General features: G+C 45.5%; 1 protein-coding gene across 2 annotated transcripts in view; it reads right to left on the bottom strand.

The window, feature by feature from the left end:
* Nucleotides 1–2,399: 2,399 nt before the first annotated feature.
* Nucleotides 2,400–16,555, bottom strand: part of BACH2 (BTB domain and CNC homolog 2) — a 357,735-nt gene continuing 343,579 nt past the window's right edge. For both annotated transcript variants that reach the window (XM_082633604.1, XM_082633605.1), the window contains 2 exons: nucleotides 7,997–8,203; nucleotides 2,400–2,885 (listed from right to left, as the gene is read on the bottom strand). In XM_082633604.1, the coding sequence (XP_082489730.1) occupies nucleotides 2,403–2,885; nucleotides 7,997–8,203 (690 nt within the window). In that variant the 3' untranslated portion in view covers nucleotides 2,400–2,402. The remainder of the gene's footprint in view (nucleotides 2,886–7,996; nucleotides 8,204–16,555) is intronic.

Below are 16,555 nucleotides of genomic sequence, written 5' to 3'. Positions count from 1 at the left end.
ACCAAAAAAATACTGTTGGCCGACTCGTCTACCAGAACACACGCCTGTGATGGGTCACGTGATTCACACCGAGTTTAAATTCGAGCTGTCACCAGTTTTTCCCAAAGGCAAACCTCACGGTGAAGCACAGAACTCTTCTACTAGGCCAAGAAATCTCAACAGCCACAAGAAAAACGGTACCTCCAACTCAGAGCTGGATCATAGTCTGTCTCAGACAAGCACGCACCATACATACACACATGAGAAAAAACAAAAACCCAGAGGCAGGTTTTAAAAGTGGAACTATTTGCAAAGAAAAGCCTTTTTTTTTTTTTAATCCTACCGCATGAACCAACAAATTTCTGGCATTCATACATATTTAAACATTTAGCACTAATATTTGTACAGAAAGAAGTTAATACTAAAACATATGTTACTATGATTTCACTTTTCGCCTACGTCATATACTAATTTCCCCTTTTACATGCAGCTTTAATATCGTCCAAACAATGGCACAAATAAAGAAACAAAATCAACCACCTAGTCCCCACTGCCCACCACCCCATCCCCACATCAGACTGTTCAGGACTTTTCCTGCAGCCGGCCCAGAGGAGGGAGGGAGCTGATCTCTCCCCTGCGCCAGCTGTGGTGTCCGGCACACCTTCCTGTAAACGTGGCCAGGGGCCAACGTGCCCCCTGAGCCAAGGGAAGCTGCTCTCTGTGGGTTGCAAGCCAACTAGTTTTGCAGCAAGAGAAGGAAACGATCATCAGGTGAGGGTAAGGTGTGTGCCTGGTGAGTGGGGGGCAGGGAGGGCTCCTGGCCATGTCGTGTCCAAAGCCTCAGAATGAAATCTGCCTTCGGACTAGAGAAGGGTGGAAAAACCTCAGAATTCAACTCAAAGCATTTGGAGAAAGGAGAAAGAAATGCTTTTGCCTGCGTCAGGGACAGACCCCAGGCTAACATCTGTCCTGCTCTCTCCTACTCTGGGCCAGCTGCGTTAACCCCAGGACGGCCACCTAAGGGTGGCACCCCCAGGGCTGTGATTCAGACCCCCTCAGGTGAGTCCCCAGGGGGAGGCACGTCCTGGGCTGGGAAGCTGGCTTGCTGAGCAGCCAAGTCCTTCGACGGAGAAGTTCCTACTATCCTATGCTTCCAAGAGCAAGCAGAGGCCTGGGGAAGTGTTGAAATGAATGGGACTTACTCCCGGGCTGAGAAAACAGTTCTAACTTGCTATTTAGGAGCCAATGCCTGCTGAGTTCTGGTACAAAATCACGATTCCTGCTGTTTCGATGCGCTTTTGAGTGAGACGTCCAAACTCTTTCTCCACTTAGGAATCTGAACATCCAGCATCAACTCTGAACTCTCTGCGTTTTAACTTTGCTTAGGAAAAGGTGGGGAGGAGGTGAAATATAAAAATATTCAAGCAGATTATTGTCTACATCCTAGGATGAATTCATTATTTGGCAAGATTGTTTTTCCTACATAATTATCACCTGAGTGCTTTTTTAATTAGCTAACTTTTACTTTTTTAACTAAAAGCAAAGAATATACAGTTTACTTGAGTTATACTGAAGTGACAACTTCATTTAAGAAAATAGGTTTGACCCAAAACTCAGTGCAAGTGGCAAAGTTGACCTTGACTGTACAGTATCTGCAAGAAAAAACCAAACCCACGATACTCAACTGGCACCATCTGACAGTGCCCAAACCAAACCAACCAAACAAAAAAAGGTCTGAAATAAAACCTCAAAGAAAGCTTCCAACATTGAATTCTGTCCATAAATAAGCACAACTTGAAAGTGAACTGTGAAGCAAGAAAAACGACCATCTTAACAGTTACAAACTAGTTCTAGCGTCAGAGACAAAAGAAGAGGAATGTTGGAACCTGTTTATAAACGAGAAACGAAGTTTCCAGTTTTAGGATGAGAAAATTGAGGCATGCAGGACCTTTGCATATGGAGAGAGATATATATTTTATATATATATTATATATAATATGTACAGTCTAGCTATAAAACTTTGATGTGTATAGAAGCTGTCTTCAATGAAAAAAATTGAACATTCAGAAGAAATTCCTGAGATAGGGTTTGTGACATGGGCCACTGAGAAAAAAAATCCGTGGTTGGGTCCTAGAGGTGTTATAGTCTATCCCTGTTAAGACTGAAATGAACCCACAGACAGACAGCATCATCACTGTCGTCTTTCCTTGCCTGAGCAAGGGGTAGCACCATCGTGAAGGTAACTATATATCGCTCCTGCTTGGAGGGAGGAGAGAATACTTGGAAACAGTATTGCTGCTAAGACTGCTGTAGTGTGCACCAAATTCCTTCTTGGTTCTTCCAGACGACAGACAAACGGCACCGCAGGCTGACCCATGGACACCTGGGTGGGAGAGGGCTGAGAACTAGGAGGCAGGCCGTCACTAGGTGTAATCTTTCCTGGGCTGTTCATCGGTTGTACACTTATCAGTCATTTCCTGGCAGAAGTCCACGGTCACCGTTTGGCTCCTGGGTTCCAGAGGAGGTCCTCTGTCTGAGAAGGTTCCTGGGTCAGTGCCTTCCAGCCTCCGAGCAGAAGTACAGTTCTCTGAGGCGCTGCTGGGCGCCCAGGGGGGCCCGGGGGCCGCTGTGCCCTGCTCCAAGCAGCAGGGCACGCTTTCCTCCACTGCACACTGCGGGGCGGCAAGGTTCTGCTCCACGCCCAAGGGCACGGGGTTCATACCGGAGGCTGTGGGGAGACCCATGGGTCTGAGGACAGGGCAGTACCGATGCAGGGCCTGGATCTGCTCGGGGCTCTGGATATCTCGGCAGACTTCCTGGGAAAGGCAGGAGAAGTTGTCCAGCAGTTCCCCCATGCACGCTTTCAGCTGATTCCTCTCTGACAACAGCTTCTCTTTCTCACACACCTGAACAACAGAAGAAAAAGAAAAGGCCTGATCCAGCCTGACTGGGAGGACCCAGCATCCTGTTTTCTGGGGCTTTTCTTTTCTTTTTAAAAAAATGTTAACAGGTTTATTGAGGTTTAATTTACATGCCATAAAATTCATTAATTTCAAGTGTGAAACAATCAGTGATTTGTAGTAAATTTATAAAGTTGTGTAACCATCCCATGATACAATTTTAGAACAGTCCCATCACCCCAAGAATCTCTCTCACTGCCACTGCAGTCACTCCCCATGCCTACCCCCAGCCTCAGGCAACCACTCACCTGCATTCTATCTCTATAGATCTATGTTCTCTGGAATTTCATATAAATGGAATCATACAAGCCCACATCATTATTTTTTTTCTATTCTTTTTCAAATTCTTTTCCCATTTAGGTTATTACAGAATATTGAGCAGAGTTCCCTGTGCTGTACAGTAGGTTCCGGGGTTTTTCCAGCTTTGGTTTTCGCATCCTACATTATAGTGTAACTCATGAATGACTAGAAACTTAAAAGCTGAGAGCCTGGACACATACTTCTGCCATCTGAGCAGCCCATCCAGATGTGCCACTGACCCTGACACCTTCCCTGTGCTAGCTTCTTTTCATGCCTCTCTGAGGCCCAGCCGAGTGACCAGCAAAATCACCACCAACCAGAAAACTGCAGAGAATCAAGGTTCCAGTTTCCTGGAATTTGGGGTTAGCAGAGAATCAACTGGAAAACTCTTAGTCCCAAACCTTGTAGTTGAAAATCTCCCCCAAATGCATTAGGTTGCGATTTCTGAAGGTCAAAAAACAGTCCATCAGTTCCAACTATATGACATTCTGTAAAAGGGCAAACCTATAGAGACAGTAAAAAGATCTGTGTTTGCTTAAGGGGTGGGGTGGGGGAGGGAGGGATGAATAGCTGAAGCACAGAGGATTTTTAGATGAAGCTACTCTATGTCACTGTCATGGTGGATACATGCCATTCATTATACATTTGTCCAAACCCATAGAACATACACCACCAAGAGTGAACCCTAAGGTAAATTATGGACTTGGAGTGATTATGATGTGTCATTATAGCTTCATCAGTTGTAACAAACGTACCACTCTGGGGAGGCTGTGAGCGTGCTGAGGTAGAGGGCAGGTGGGAACTCCGTATTTTCCCTTCAATTTTGCTGTGAACCTAAAACTTCTCTGAAAAAAGCAAGTCTATTTAGAAAAAAACAATGAAAATTGCAAAAAAAAAAAAATCAACCATCAGCAGTTCCACATGATTCAATCCTATACTTCCCTGGTGGCGCAGTGGTTAAGAATCCATCCACCTGCCAATGCAGGAGACACGGGTTCGAGCCCTGGTCCAGGAAGATCCCACCTGCCGCGGAGCAACTAAGCCCGTGCACCACAACTACTGAGCCTGTTCTCTAGAGCCCATGCACCACAGCCACTGAAGCCCGCGCGCCTAGAGCCCGTGCTCCGCAACAAGAGAAGCCACCGCGACGAGAAGCCCACGCACCGCAACAAAGAGTAGCTCCCGCTCGCTGCAACTAGAGAAAGCCCGCGCGCAGCAACGAAGACCCAATGCAGCCAAAAATAAAAATAAATTTATTAAAAAAAAATCCTATATCAGTAGGCTCTCTGGCCTCTGTAGCTGATGGACTGAACACAATGGCACAGATGGCTGGGGACTGTGCAGTGAGTCCCAGGACCAGTTCTCTCTGGACACAGGAAGCAGGGACAGAGGTGAGGAGGCTGAGCCCTAGAGTACCAGCCCAGGGTTCTGAGATATTCTCCTTCGAGAAAACCCCACATAAGCTCTTGTGTTACTAAAATTGATCACCCCATCAGAGAGGTGAATTTAGCCACCACAGGGGAGACTGATGAAGGTTTTCCCATAACTAGCTGTGTGAGGAGAGAAGAAGAGGACGCTCCGTGAGGCACACGCAGTGAAATGGATGGAGAAATGGGACATCTGAAGCGCTGTGAAGTGAGTCCTCACCCTTTGCAAGGGTGCTCAGGAGAGATGAGGAGAGGATTCAAGAGGATGGGAAAAAAGCGGGGGGGGAGAGGGAGAGAGAAAGAGAGAAGCAAACATACCAGTGGGTCTCCTACATGGGAGGTGCACGTGCCGAAAGACGAATGCAATCTGGCAGGCAGTGTGGGCATGTGTGTCGGAGACAGAGATTTACACGGGGAAAGGGCACCTGCTAAAATATTTATAAATTTATCAAGAAAACATGTTTTAAAAATGAAAAATAAACAGATATACAAGTGCAACTCGAGAGGAATACATTTCGCAAGTTTGCAAAAGCAGAGTAAGTGGCGTGCTGGAGACCGCATGGGTGCGGGCGGGAGTGAGTGGGCGGGAGCCAGGCCTCGCGGGGCGGGACCAGATTGCCCCCGCCCACCGGGAAAGGGCGCCACTCCCCAGAGCGGGGGCGGGTGTGGAGTAAAACACATCCGGAGGGCTCTCGAAGAGAAGAAATCTTACACTCGTGGCTGTGCAGCTTGGACCTCCTTACCTGGACCTGCAAGTCTGCAAAATGGGAGGCAACACCAGCCCCAGGAGGGATCGCGGTCTCCATTCTGCCACATCATCCTGGCCAAGCCACCCACCCCTCCACGTCCACTGATCTACGAAAGGTCCTGGGCCACTTTCTAGGGGGAAGAAGATGAAATGCTGCACGTGACAGGGTTTTGGCTCTCTGCAGGAAAGGCAGTATAAATCAAGACCTCGGTTAAGAACAGGATGCTCTAAGTCACAGGTGTACATCGATGAGCACGCGACACTCTCGTTCTGCAGGGAAATGCAGCACATTACTCAAGGGGTTTCCGAAAAAGCGGGGAGAACTAGGAGATGCCTTCTTGGTTTCTCAACCGAACAGTATTAGCAAAGAGCTTTAGGTATCTGCCAGGGGTATGGCTTAGACTTTCCTATTTGCTCAATATTACAAAATTACACAGAGAAGAGTGCTAATTACAAAAAATCAGGCGTTTCTCAAATATGGGTGATTAGAGTTATTCTCGTACCTGAAAAAGAGTGCAGGGCCGAATTACTATAGACATGTGCTTAAAGCCCTGAAACCTTATACCCAGCAGGCTCAGCCTTGCTTGGGTCCCCACCTAAGCCCAGCAGGCTTTCCAAAGACCCACACTCATCAGCAGCAATAACTTGCTTCCTTATGTTGGCTTAAGTTAAACATTTTTGTTGTTGTTAAAACAGCATTAAAGAAAAATTTCAAGGAAAGAAGGAATTTGTAATCTCATGACTCAGTCACAATTTCTAATACATTTTAGGGCAACAGACATTTCCTTATAGGCTTCTCAAGACTTGTCTTGTTGTGAGGAACCTACAGTCTAGGGCCAGGGCTGAGGAGACAGACACATACACAGATAATGCAAGACTCATGTGGTAACTATGAAGCCAGAGGTCAGATCAGGGCCCTGAGGACAGGTGCTCCGCCTCACCAGGGACTCAGGAAAGGGCCTGATCGGAGAGGTGACAGTAACCTGACTCTTAATGAACAAAGGATGTAGTCAGAGAAAAAAACAGTCGAGGACTGTCCGAGGTAGAGGAGAAATAGCAGAGGCATGAGCACAGAGGTAGAAACAGCAGGAGATGGGGCTGAGGGGAAGTGCATCCACTTTGATTTTATTGGGGGTCCAGTTTCAAGAAGGGAGAGGAAGGTGATGCTGGAGGGTAGACCGAATCACGGAGAACACAGTGCATCTTGCTAAGGAGCTTGGCCTTTATTTTGTAGGTGACGGCAGCCGCTGAACATGGGCACAGTTTCCCTGCTTGGTTGGTGTTAATTAAGAGAAAAAAAAAAGACCCCGAGGTCCAGGACTATCTTGATAACAGGTAACATTTACTTAGGCTTCTCAAATGTCTTATTTTGCTCTTAGGTTCTCGTTAGGACAACGGCTTACCAGGAGGCAAAGGACTGCCACGTATAGCCTGAGGATCCAAACTTAGATCATGACCGCAGTCCGTGGCCTCCCTCTTCTTCAGCCTGACACAGACAGGGCACCTGGGATGAGTTTCCAGGATTTGGCCGGCTGAAAGGCGGAGCTGAATGAAGTTGCGTTAATTGCCTTCAAGGGTACAGTCAGGAGCCAGAGGCCACCTGGATTTACTTCCTGTAGCTTAAGGTTGCTTATCAAGGAGAAGGGAGCGCAGAGCTCTGAGTGAGGGGGAGGCGTGGGAGATGGGAGGTTCTTCCCCGAGACAGAATACTCTCAGGCACAGGGAGGAGGTGACAGCCACTGTGAGGCAGAATTCAGGACCCCGGGGCTGTGAAGGGCTTCAAGAGATCCCGTGGCTGAGCGACCCCTGGTGGTAGGCTGGTGTCCTGCCTCTAACCTACACTCCTCCATGGGAGGTGGGAGAAAGCAGTGCAAATAACAAGATTTGGAATCAGGCAGCTGGGTTTGCATTCAAGCTCTACCACATAGTGGGGAGTTACCTAACCTCTCTGCACTCTGGTTTCCTCCTTTGTAAATGGAGATAAAGTAGAACCTAAATCATAGGGTTGATGTGAGGATGACGTGATCACCTACAGAAAGAGATTAGAATAATATCTGGTCCACATATGCATGCAGTAAATGTTAGCTCTCAACACATGTTGAATGGAAAATAAAAGAGAAGCACCTCTAGGGGAGGGAAGGAATGGGAGTTTGGGATTAGCAGAGGCAAACTATTATATATAGAATGGATACACAACAAGGTCCTACTGTAGAGCACAGGGAACTATATTCAATATGCTGTGACAAACCATAATGGAAAAGAATATGAAAAAGAATATATATATGTATAACTGAGTCACTTTGCTGTACAGAAGAAATTAACACAACATTGTAAATCAACTATACGTCAATAAATTTAAAAAATATATACGAATGGCTAAAAGATATAAAATACTGACAAACAATCACACACCTGCACAGACACACGCATTACAGATATAAAGCTATTATTTTTGTTGAGAACGCGTTTAAAAATCAACTCGAACTTCCCTGAACGGTGGCCTTCTCTCTACCTCTCTGGCCTTCGCTACTGTAACTTTGCATCAGCAAAGGTTGCTGACAGCAAAGGGCGGGCCAACTCACCAGTTTGCGGATTTCACATTCTAAGTTCTGAATACAGTCCAGCTTCCTCTTGCGGCAGCGCTGGGCCGCGATGCGGTTCTTGCTGCGCCGGCGGACGTCGTGAATGAACTCTAACTGCTCTGAGGTTAGCTTGTGCATCTTAATCATCATCTGGAAATCATTCCTTGGAAGATCTGTGATTTGATCTACAGGAAAGGGAAGTTTGACCTGGAACCAAGAATAACAGAACAGGATTATGGCAGCTGGATTTTTGTTTTCATTCTGGCAGGTGGAACATCAAAAATTGGAAAAACCTCCTTTTTACAATGACCAACTACTCTGAAAACTACTGAAGCAGGCAGGGTGATTGTTCTTTCCTGTATCAAAAATAAATACGATGTAATATTCAGATAATCAAACAGAATGTGAGTCCACACATTATAATGTGGTTATTATTCCTGAGATCTTTGACGCAAACAGCATGGAAAACATTGGAAAATGTGCACATTGTCCTTGCTACAGCACTTGTGTAAGGGCGGCTCTATAGTCAGTTGACACCTACTCCCACTGGGTCCTCAACTCAGTAAAATGACCATTTATAGACAGACATCAACGGAAGAATCATCTAAAACACTTGAATGAAGAGAGCACTGCACACCTTGAAGATGCTGGAAAGATGAAAGTCAGTGTAATTTGTAGTTACAACAGCATAAGGGAGACACAGGGGAAGAACCTGGAGAGGCTACCGCAGTATGATCCAGGAGTTAGAACTGGGCTTCAGTCCTTCCTGCCAGACCTGAGACTGCAGGCTGGTTACTTTACTTCTCTGAGCCTCAACTTCCTCATCTGCAAAACTGGGGCACGCTTTTTGGTTGCACAGTGCTATATACACCCATTAGGGACTTTGTATTTTTGGAAAATACAATGGCCAACCCTTCTCACATTTTCTTTTACAACGTGGTGTTGACCTTCCTCAGTCAAGAGGTGGGATGCGTGTTCCTGCCTCTTGATCAATACAAGGCAGCGGGATACAATGCAATGCAAACCGATACAATGCAATGGTGTGTAACTTCTGAAGCTGCATCATAAAAGCTGTGCAGCCTCCCCTTAGGCCTCTTAGATTGTGCTCTCTGGAGGACACCAGCTGCTGAGCCTCAAGGACACTCAAGCAGCCCTGTGGAGAGCCCCACGTGGAGAAGAACTGAGGCCTCCAGCCAACAACCAGCATCACCTCACCAGTCACATGAAGGAGCCACCTTGGACATGGATCCTCTGGGCCCAGGCAAACCTTCAGGGATTGGTCCCAGACAACATCTGACTTCAACCCCATGAGATATTCTGAGCCAGGAGTGCTCAGATGGGCCACTCCTGAATTCCAGACCCATAGAAACAGCGAGAGATGTTAAATGATTATCACTGTTTGAAGCCACGAAGTTTTGGGGTGATCTGTTATGCAGCAACAGATAACCGATGCAGATACTATTATCAGAAAGAGTCCTACTTTCAAACTCTTGACAAATCAAGGCAGGTAAGCATCATCCAAAGAGAGGACACTAGTCTTTTAAGAGATGGATTTATGTCCTCCTTATATTCTGTTACATGCTTCTTTACAACCCTGTGGCAGTTTGAAATCTTTCTTAGGAAAAGAACCGCTGTTCTTGTGGGCTTCCTCAGCACCCACAAGGTAGAGAACACAGGCCTGCACCTTCCAGCAGTCTGACATCACCCTCTTCAAGACTACTGACGAGGACTTAGAGACTGAACTTATGGTTACCAGTGGAGAAGGGTGGAGGGGAGGGATAGTTAGGGAGTTTGGGATTGACATATACACTCTGCTATATTTATATATTTATTTATTTTTTAAAAAGAATTTTATTTACTTTGGCTGCGCCAGGTCTCTTAGTTGCGGCATGCATGTGGGATCTAGTTCCCTGACCAGGGATTGAACCCAGGCCCTCTGCATTGGGAGCGCAGAGTCTTACTCACTGGACCACCAGGGAAATCCCTACATACCGCTATATTTAAAATGGATAACCAACAAGGACCTGCTGTATAGCACAGGGAACTCTGCTCAATATTCTGTAACAACCTAATTGAGAAAAGAATTTGAAAAAGAATAGATACATGTATAAGTGAATCACTTTGTTGTATACCTGAAACTAACACAACATTGTTAGTTAATCAACTATACTCCAGTATAAAATAAAAAGTTAAAAAAAAGGCTCCTGACAAGGCAGAGACTTGAGGGGTCAGTTCTGGTCCTGCTCAGAAGCTCCTGGAAGAGGAAGATTGCATGTTGCTTGGCCAAGAGACAGTGTTTCCCTGCTCAGACAGCTGAACTCCCGCTTACACTAGCGTCTGCTTTAGGTGGACCAGCAGATGGCACTATAAACCTAAACTTCCTTCAGGAGCCGGGCCAGCGCTGTCCAATGCAAACAACGTGAGCTGCGTGTATGATTTTTACATCTTCTACTAGCCACGTTAAAGGAAGTGAAAAGAAACAGGTGAAATTAATTTTAATAATATATTTAATTGAACCCAGTGGAGCTAAAATATTTTCAACATGTAATTAACATTAAAAATTATTGAGATATTTCACCTTTTGGGGATTACTAAATTTTCAAAATCCGAGGTGTATTTTACACTTGGGGGTTCATTACAATTCAGATGAGCCTCGTTTCCAGGGCTCAGTAGCCACGTGTGACGTATGCCTCCTGTACTGGACAGCACAGCTCTAGAAGACGGAACAAGTGGACTCGAGTGAACTTCAGTAACCAGAGAATCAGACTGGCAGGTTTGGGCTTAACTGATCAAAATACTTTGGGGTGAAGAAACCAGGTCCTCACTACTATTCAGAAGCTGCAGCGTTATGCCTGGGTTGTTCAGGGGAGTGAGAGGGAGATATTTTATCCTAAGCTCAGGCTTTTGCTTTGGTTGCATCAGATGCAGGCAGACATGAGTCTGGATCCTGGCATTTGTGGCTCGTTAATCCCCAGGCACAAAGGCAATCCTACTAAAGATCTGCCTTCCTGCGGCTGGGTGCAATGGCTTAGTCAGGCTACTTCATAGCTCTGAGCCTGTTAGACGTGGCATTTGCTGAAGGCCCCCAGTGGGTGCTCTGACTGAACTTCCATAGGGCGAACTCTGTCCCATGACACCTGTCAAATTCTGGCCCAAGAGAGCAGAATCACAACAGTGCACATGGCACCATGCTCGGCTCAGCCCTGCTTTGGCCGCTAATGACGGGCAGTCAGGACAGACAGCTCCTTGTTTATGGACCCGGGAAAGGGCTTTGTCCACGGGCTGTGTTTGCACAGGGCTTATAATGATATGAAAGAATGTTTGATTTCCCTTTTATACCCTTTGGATAACAAACAGACACTCAGATCCTGGATGGTACCTAAATAACACAGAGATCTGTCTGCTGGGGACACGGATGTTTCCACACCAGGCAGGAGGCTTGTTTGCACAGCAGGGGTCACAGCACTTCGGGCTTCGTGGCGTCTCCCCCCTCTGCTGACAACAAAGCAATTCTGCTTCTGCTCTACAGTGTGTTTACTTATTTTCAGACAGAATATATACCTATAGCTCAGGCCACAGGGAAAGTCAAAAGGCCTTCTATACCAAGAGCTACTGTATTTTAAATCCTCCAGACAGCAAACATAAAACACTACGGAAACAGGACCGAGGCTGACAGGAAAGAGGAAAAATCAACAATGCTGGTTTCAAAGTCCTTGAAGCAAAAGGCCATATAACATTTCAGCAGAGCTGTTGCAACTCAAGCTGCTTTGCAAAGAGGTCAAAGGAAAATCGTCAGCTATAGACTTTCTTCCACATGAAAAAAAAAAAAAAAAAAGCCCAAACCCCAGCTACTCTTGTTTCTTTCGAAAAGGTGCTGATACCCTTCTAGCTAGGGAGGACTTACCCCAACTACCAAAGGGAAGCCCCTGACTGTTCTTGGAAAGGCACAGTGGAAACCTCACCACACCTATTTGTTGATTTCAGGGTAGTAAGTTCCAAGCTGACGGGCATCTTCCCTGGAGATGAACGGCAGCCGCAGACCCACTATGGAGCTGGGAGAACATTCCTTTCCCAGGCTGGCAGGCACCCACCTAGTCCCCAGACGGGCTCAAAAGTCAGCTAATGTGACTTGGCCTTGAACCTTGAGAAGGCTGAGGCCCTCCTGCCTTTCTTCTGGCAAATTCTTAGAATCCAATGATTCCTCCAGGATTTTACTTCTCGGAGGTAGCTTAGTTTTCATTCCCCGGACCCTTGTAAACAATGAGGTGACAAGATGGAGAGTCCAGCCAATCACCATCACCACCATTCGGCAATCCCACGCGAGTGAGGCTCAGCGTAGAGGCACAGAAGGCTGGTCAGGCTGCTTAGAAGGGCAAGGGCCCGAGGGGTCCGGGGCGCCGATGTCTCTCTAGACGGGTGCTTGCCGCCGCTTGGGTTTTCAGTGGAGACTCACTCCCAGAGTCGGGCAGCCTCAGCTTGTCTGATCTGCTCTGTTGCTGTCATCCTGGCCCCAGCACGGTGCTCACTCTCCTCTCTCTGGGGCACAGCAGGAAGAACAGGGCAGAAGCTGTTTTCAGCCGGTACCCGTCCTGGCTGGCTCAGTAGTGACCAGAGGAGGGGCTTAGACCTCCTGGGAGCTCCCTGAAATGAGTGGTCCCTGCAGTGCCGAGGGGTCTCTGGCCCTAGGGGCTGACAAAAGGTGGGAAGATGCTGTGACATCTGGACAGTGAAAGAAACCTAAATATTCCTCCTTGGGGGCCTGACCAGGGGATGCTGCTGGCTGGACCCCAGGTGCTGGTGCTTCTTTCTCACCAGACAGAAATAAGCTGCTCCCTTTCTCTCTCCTGGCAACAACTACCCTGTTTCTGCTGCCAAAACCACATCCCCTCTCTCCCAGTTAAACAAAAATACCATTTAAAAGTTGTACGAGAAATAGAACTTCTAGCAGAAAATTCAATTATGAGACAAAAGAGGAGAATAAAATTTCCACACCCGAACAGTGACTCTCCTGCTCGGGTGGACTTCCCCGTGATCTCTGTTTCCTCTGTTACTTTTTACAGGCTTGTAATCAGACAGTACAATGGCTACCTCACCTCACCATGCCTCTCAACACACATCTCACTTGCCCGGTGTCTTTGGTGTGCTGGATGGGGGCTATTGGAGAAGCAGGACAGAGATGTAGGTGTTGTATAGAAAAAGGCGAAAAAGAGCACCTCTTTCCTCTAGAAATCCCAGCGGAAGCTGGTTGGTCAATCTTCTTTCCTATCTCCTTTCTTGGTTTCACTATTAGATGTTGAGTAGAAGCTGCAGAAGTTGGATCCCTTAGCAGTACCCTGAGGACCTGATGGTGCAGTCACCTCTCCAAAGCCTTTAACATTTATGCTCTTACAAGCCCCTCAGATCCCTGTGAGTCGTCTTGGGGACAAAGCAAGATGCCCACTGGGCTGACAATTCTAGTGCTGTTGGAATGGCGACAGCCAGCTCTGTGCCGGGCAGATGCCAGTGACAAAATCTCCCCTGCCAAAGACACACTTCCTGCACAACTGTCTGTCTAACCTCTGTTCTTATGATCCAGTTTCTGAAACAAACACAGGACACCTGGAATTTAGTTGTGATACTGCAATTACCTAGCTATGTGATCTCAGGCAAGTCTTTCCTTCTCTGTCCTGAAGTTCTCTGAGGATCTGGGAGTCAGAGGGAGATAATATCTGCCCTACTTCGCTGAGAGGATTGCTACGAAGAATAAAACTGGATAATAGATGGAGAAAGTGCTTTGAAAAGTTTGAATCGCCTTATGACTAGGAAGTATTATTACTTTTTAAGCGAGAACTCTTTTTACTTATTTATTTTTAATATTTATTTATTTATTTATTTGGTTGCGCTGGTTCCTTAGTTGTGGCATGCAAGTGGGATCTAGTTCCCTGACCAGGGATTGAACCCAGGCCCCCTGCATTGGGAGTGCGGAGTCCTATCCACTGCGCCACCAGGGAAGTCCCATGATGAGTAGTCGTAGTACCAGCAGTCGCTGTGGAGTATTGGTATCTCTGTTTATCAGCCCCATCTTTCTCTGTCACATAGTTTCTTCTTTCAGTCATACGATATGCTTTGCAGTTGCAGATGCTAAGAGTCTTTCCAGACAACGTGAAAACATTGTTTTAATTAGAAATATGGCTGACTTCTATGCTGCCCAGCAAGGTTTTCTTTCTAAATATTAAGCAGACCAACTACAGTTACTTGTAAAAAGATCCCTGATTCAACAAACCACAAAAACGACTGTAAACATTTTACATCCAACATATGTCTGGAAGCCAACATTTGGGTGGAAGACTTAGAGTTCAGACACGGCTCTTCTGTAACATTTCTGTGTTTGCTCTGGACATTATTTCTCCCTGCCCCGACACATACACCAACATACACGTACGCACATCACCCTCATATACTTTCCTCCCTCTTGACATGAAGCATGTTAATAAAGCAAGTCTAGGACTTCCCTGGTGGCACAGTGGTTAAGAATCCACCTGCCAATGCAGGGAACACGGGTTCAAGCCCTGGCCTGGGAAGATACCACGTGCCGCGGAGCAACTAAGCCCATGTGCCACAACTACTGAGCCTGCGCTCTAGAGCCCGCATGCCGCGACTACTGAGCCCACGAGCCGCAACTACTGAGCCCGTGCACTGCAACAAAAGAGTAGCCCCCGCTCACCGCAACCAGAGAAAGCCCACGCGCAGCAACAAAGACCCAACACAGCCAAAAAAATAAAATAAATAAAGCAAGTCCAACTAATCAATGCTTTTGACTATGCAAATAAACTGTCTTCCTAGTGCTTCTTTATTAAAGTCTACAGTTAAGGCTTGTGGTACAAAACTGTGTCACTAAGATGCTTACTACTTGGCAAATGCTCATGACTCTTCTATAATTTTCAAAATTTAAAAACGAACCTGTAAACCACAATGAGATATCACTTTACACCACTAGAATGGCTATAATAAAAAAGATGGACAGTAACAAATGCTGATGAGGATGCAGAGAAACTGGATCCCTCATACCTTGCTGGTAGGAATGTAAAATGGCTCAGTTACCTTGGAAAACAGTCTAGTAGTTCCTCAGAATGCTAAACACAGAGTTATCATATGATTTAGCAATTCCATTCCTTGGTATATAACGAAGAGAACTGAAACACGTATCTACAAGAAACTTGTACACAAATGCTCATAGCAGATAATTGATAATGGCCTCAAAGTGGAAATAACCTAAATGTCCCTCAACTGATGAATGGATCAACAAAACTGGTATATCTACACAGTGGAATATTATTCAGCAATAAAAAGGAGTGAAGAACTGATACATGATAATGTACCTGGTGGGTACATCAATGGCAAGGAGGAACCTTGAAAACATGCTAAATGAAAGAAGCCAGACACCAATGGCCACATATTGTAAGATTCCTTTGAAATGAAATGTCTAGACTAGGCAATCTATAGAGACAGAAGATAGTTTAGTAATTTCATGGGGTAAGGGAAGAGGGCAATGAGAAGTGATTGCTGCTGGATATTATGTTTTTTTGGGGGGGGTTATGAAAATATTCTGGGATTAGACACTGGTGATGGTCATACAACTTTGCGAATCATTGAAAACCCCTGAACTGTTCATTTTAACAGAGTGAATTTTATGGTATATGAATTATATCTCAATTAAGAAAAGAATCTGTGTGAGAATACAGAATAAAGAATCTGTTTGAATACAGAATTCAAACATTACAGAACTACATAGAAATTAACCTTTCCCTGTATTCCCTCTTGCCAACTTTGCCTCCCATTTTATCTTATTCTCTATACTGCTTTTAATATTTATGTTTCTTTATAAACTAAACTGGGACCTTGTTATATATACTGTTTATGTTACCTTTTTCACTTAATATGACCTGTCCATTTTTTCATCATTGGAAGAAAAAAATTCCCAAGTTGGGGACTTCCCTGGTGGTTCAGTGGCTAGGACTTCATGCTTCCACTGCAGAGGGCATGGGTTTGATCCCTGGTTGGGCAACTAAAATCCCGCATGCCATGCTGTGCAGCCAAAAATAAATAAATAAATAAAAATTCCCAAGTTGACTTTTTAAGTAAAATAGCAAACCCAGAAGTCATAAAGAAAAAGATTGATAATTTGATTACATAAAACTTAAATTTTTTTAAATGGAAAAAGACACTATAAAAAGTAGACAAGGAGAAGATACAGGATTAATATAAGAAAGGATTAATATTCCTATATTAAGGATTAAGGATCCTGTAAATTGACTAAAGTCAAACAACATACCCAAAAAGTGGACAAATGGCAAGTCCAGGAAAGGAAATACAAAATGGCGAATACACACAAGAAAGTTATCAACTTCACTAGAAGTCATCATATTTTGCCCATCAGATTGGCAAAGAACAAAAGGACTGGTGACCACTACTACTGGCAAGAACAGGGGGCAAAGGACACTCATAAGTTGCTGAAGGATATGTGAATTGCTACAACCTTTTGGGAAAGTAGGTAGGTAGTATTCAACAAATGAGTATAAC

Source organism: Mesoplodon mirus (assembly GCF_964341445.2).
Source record: "Mesoplodon mirus genome assembly, chromosome: 10".
Classification (NCBI taxonomy): domain Eukaryota; kingdom Metazoa; phylum Chordata; class Mammalia; order Artiodactyla; family Ziphiidae; genus Mesoplodon; species Mesoplodon mirus.
The sequence above is the reverse complement of the archived record's forward strand: the minus strand, read 5'-3'. Positions and strand labels throughout refer to the sequence as shown.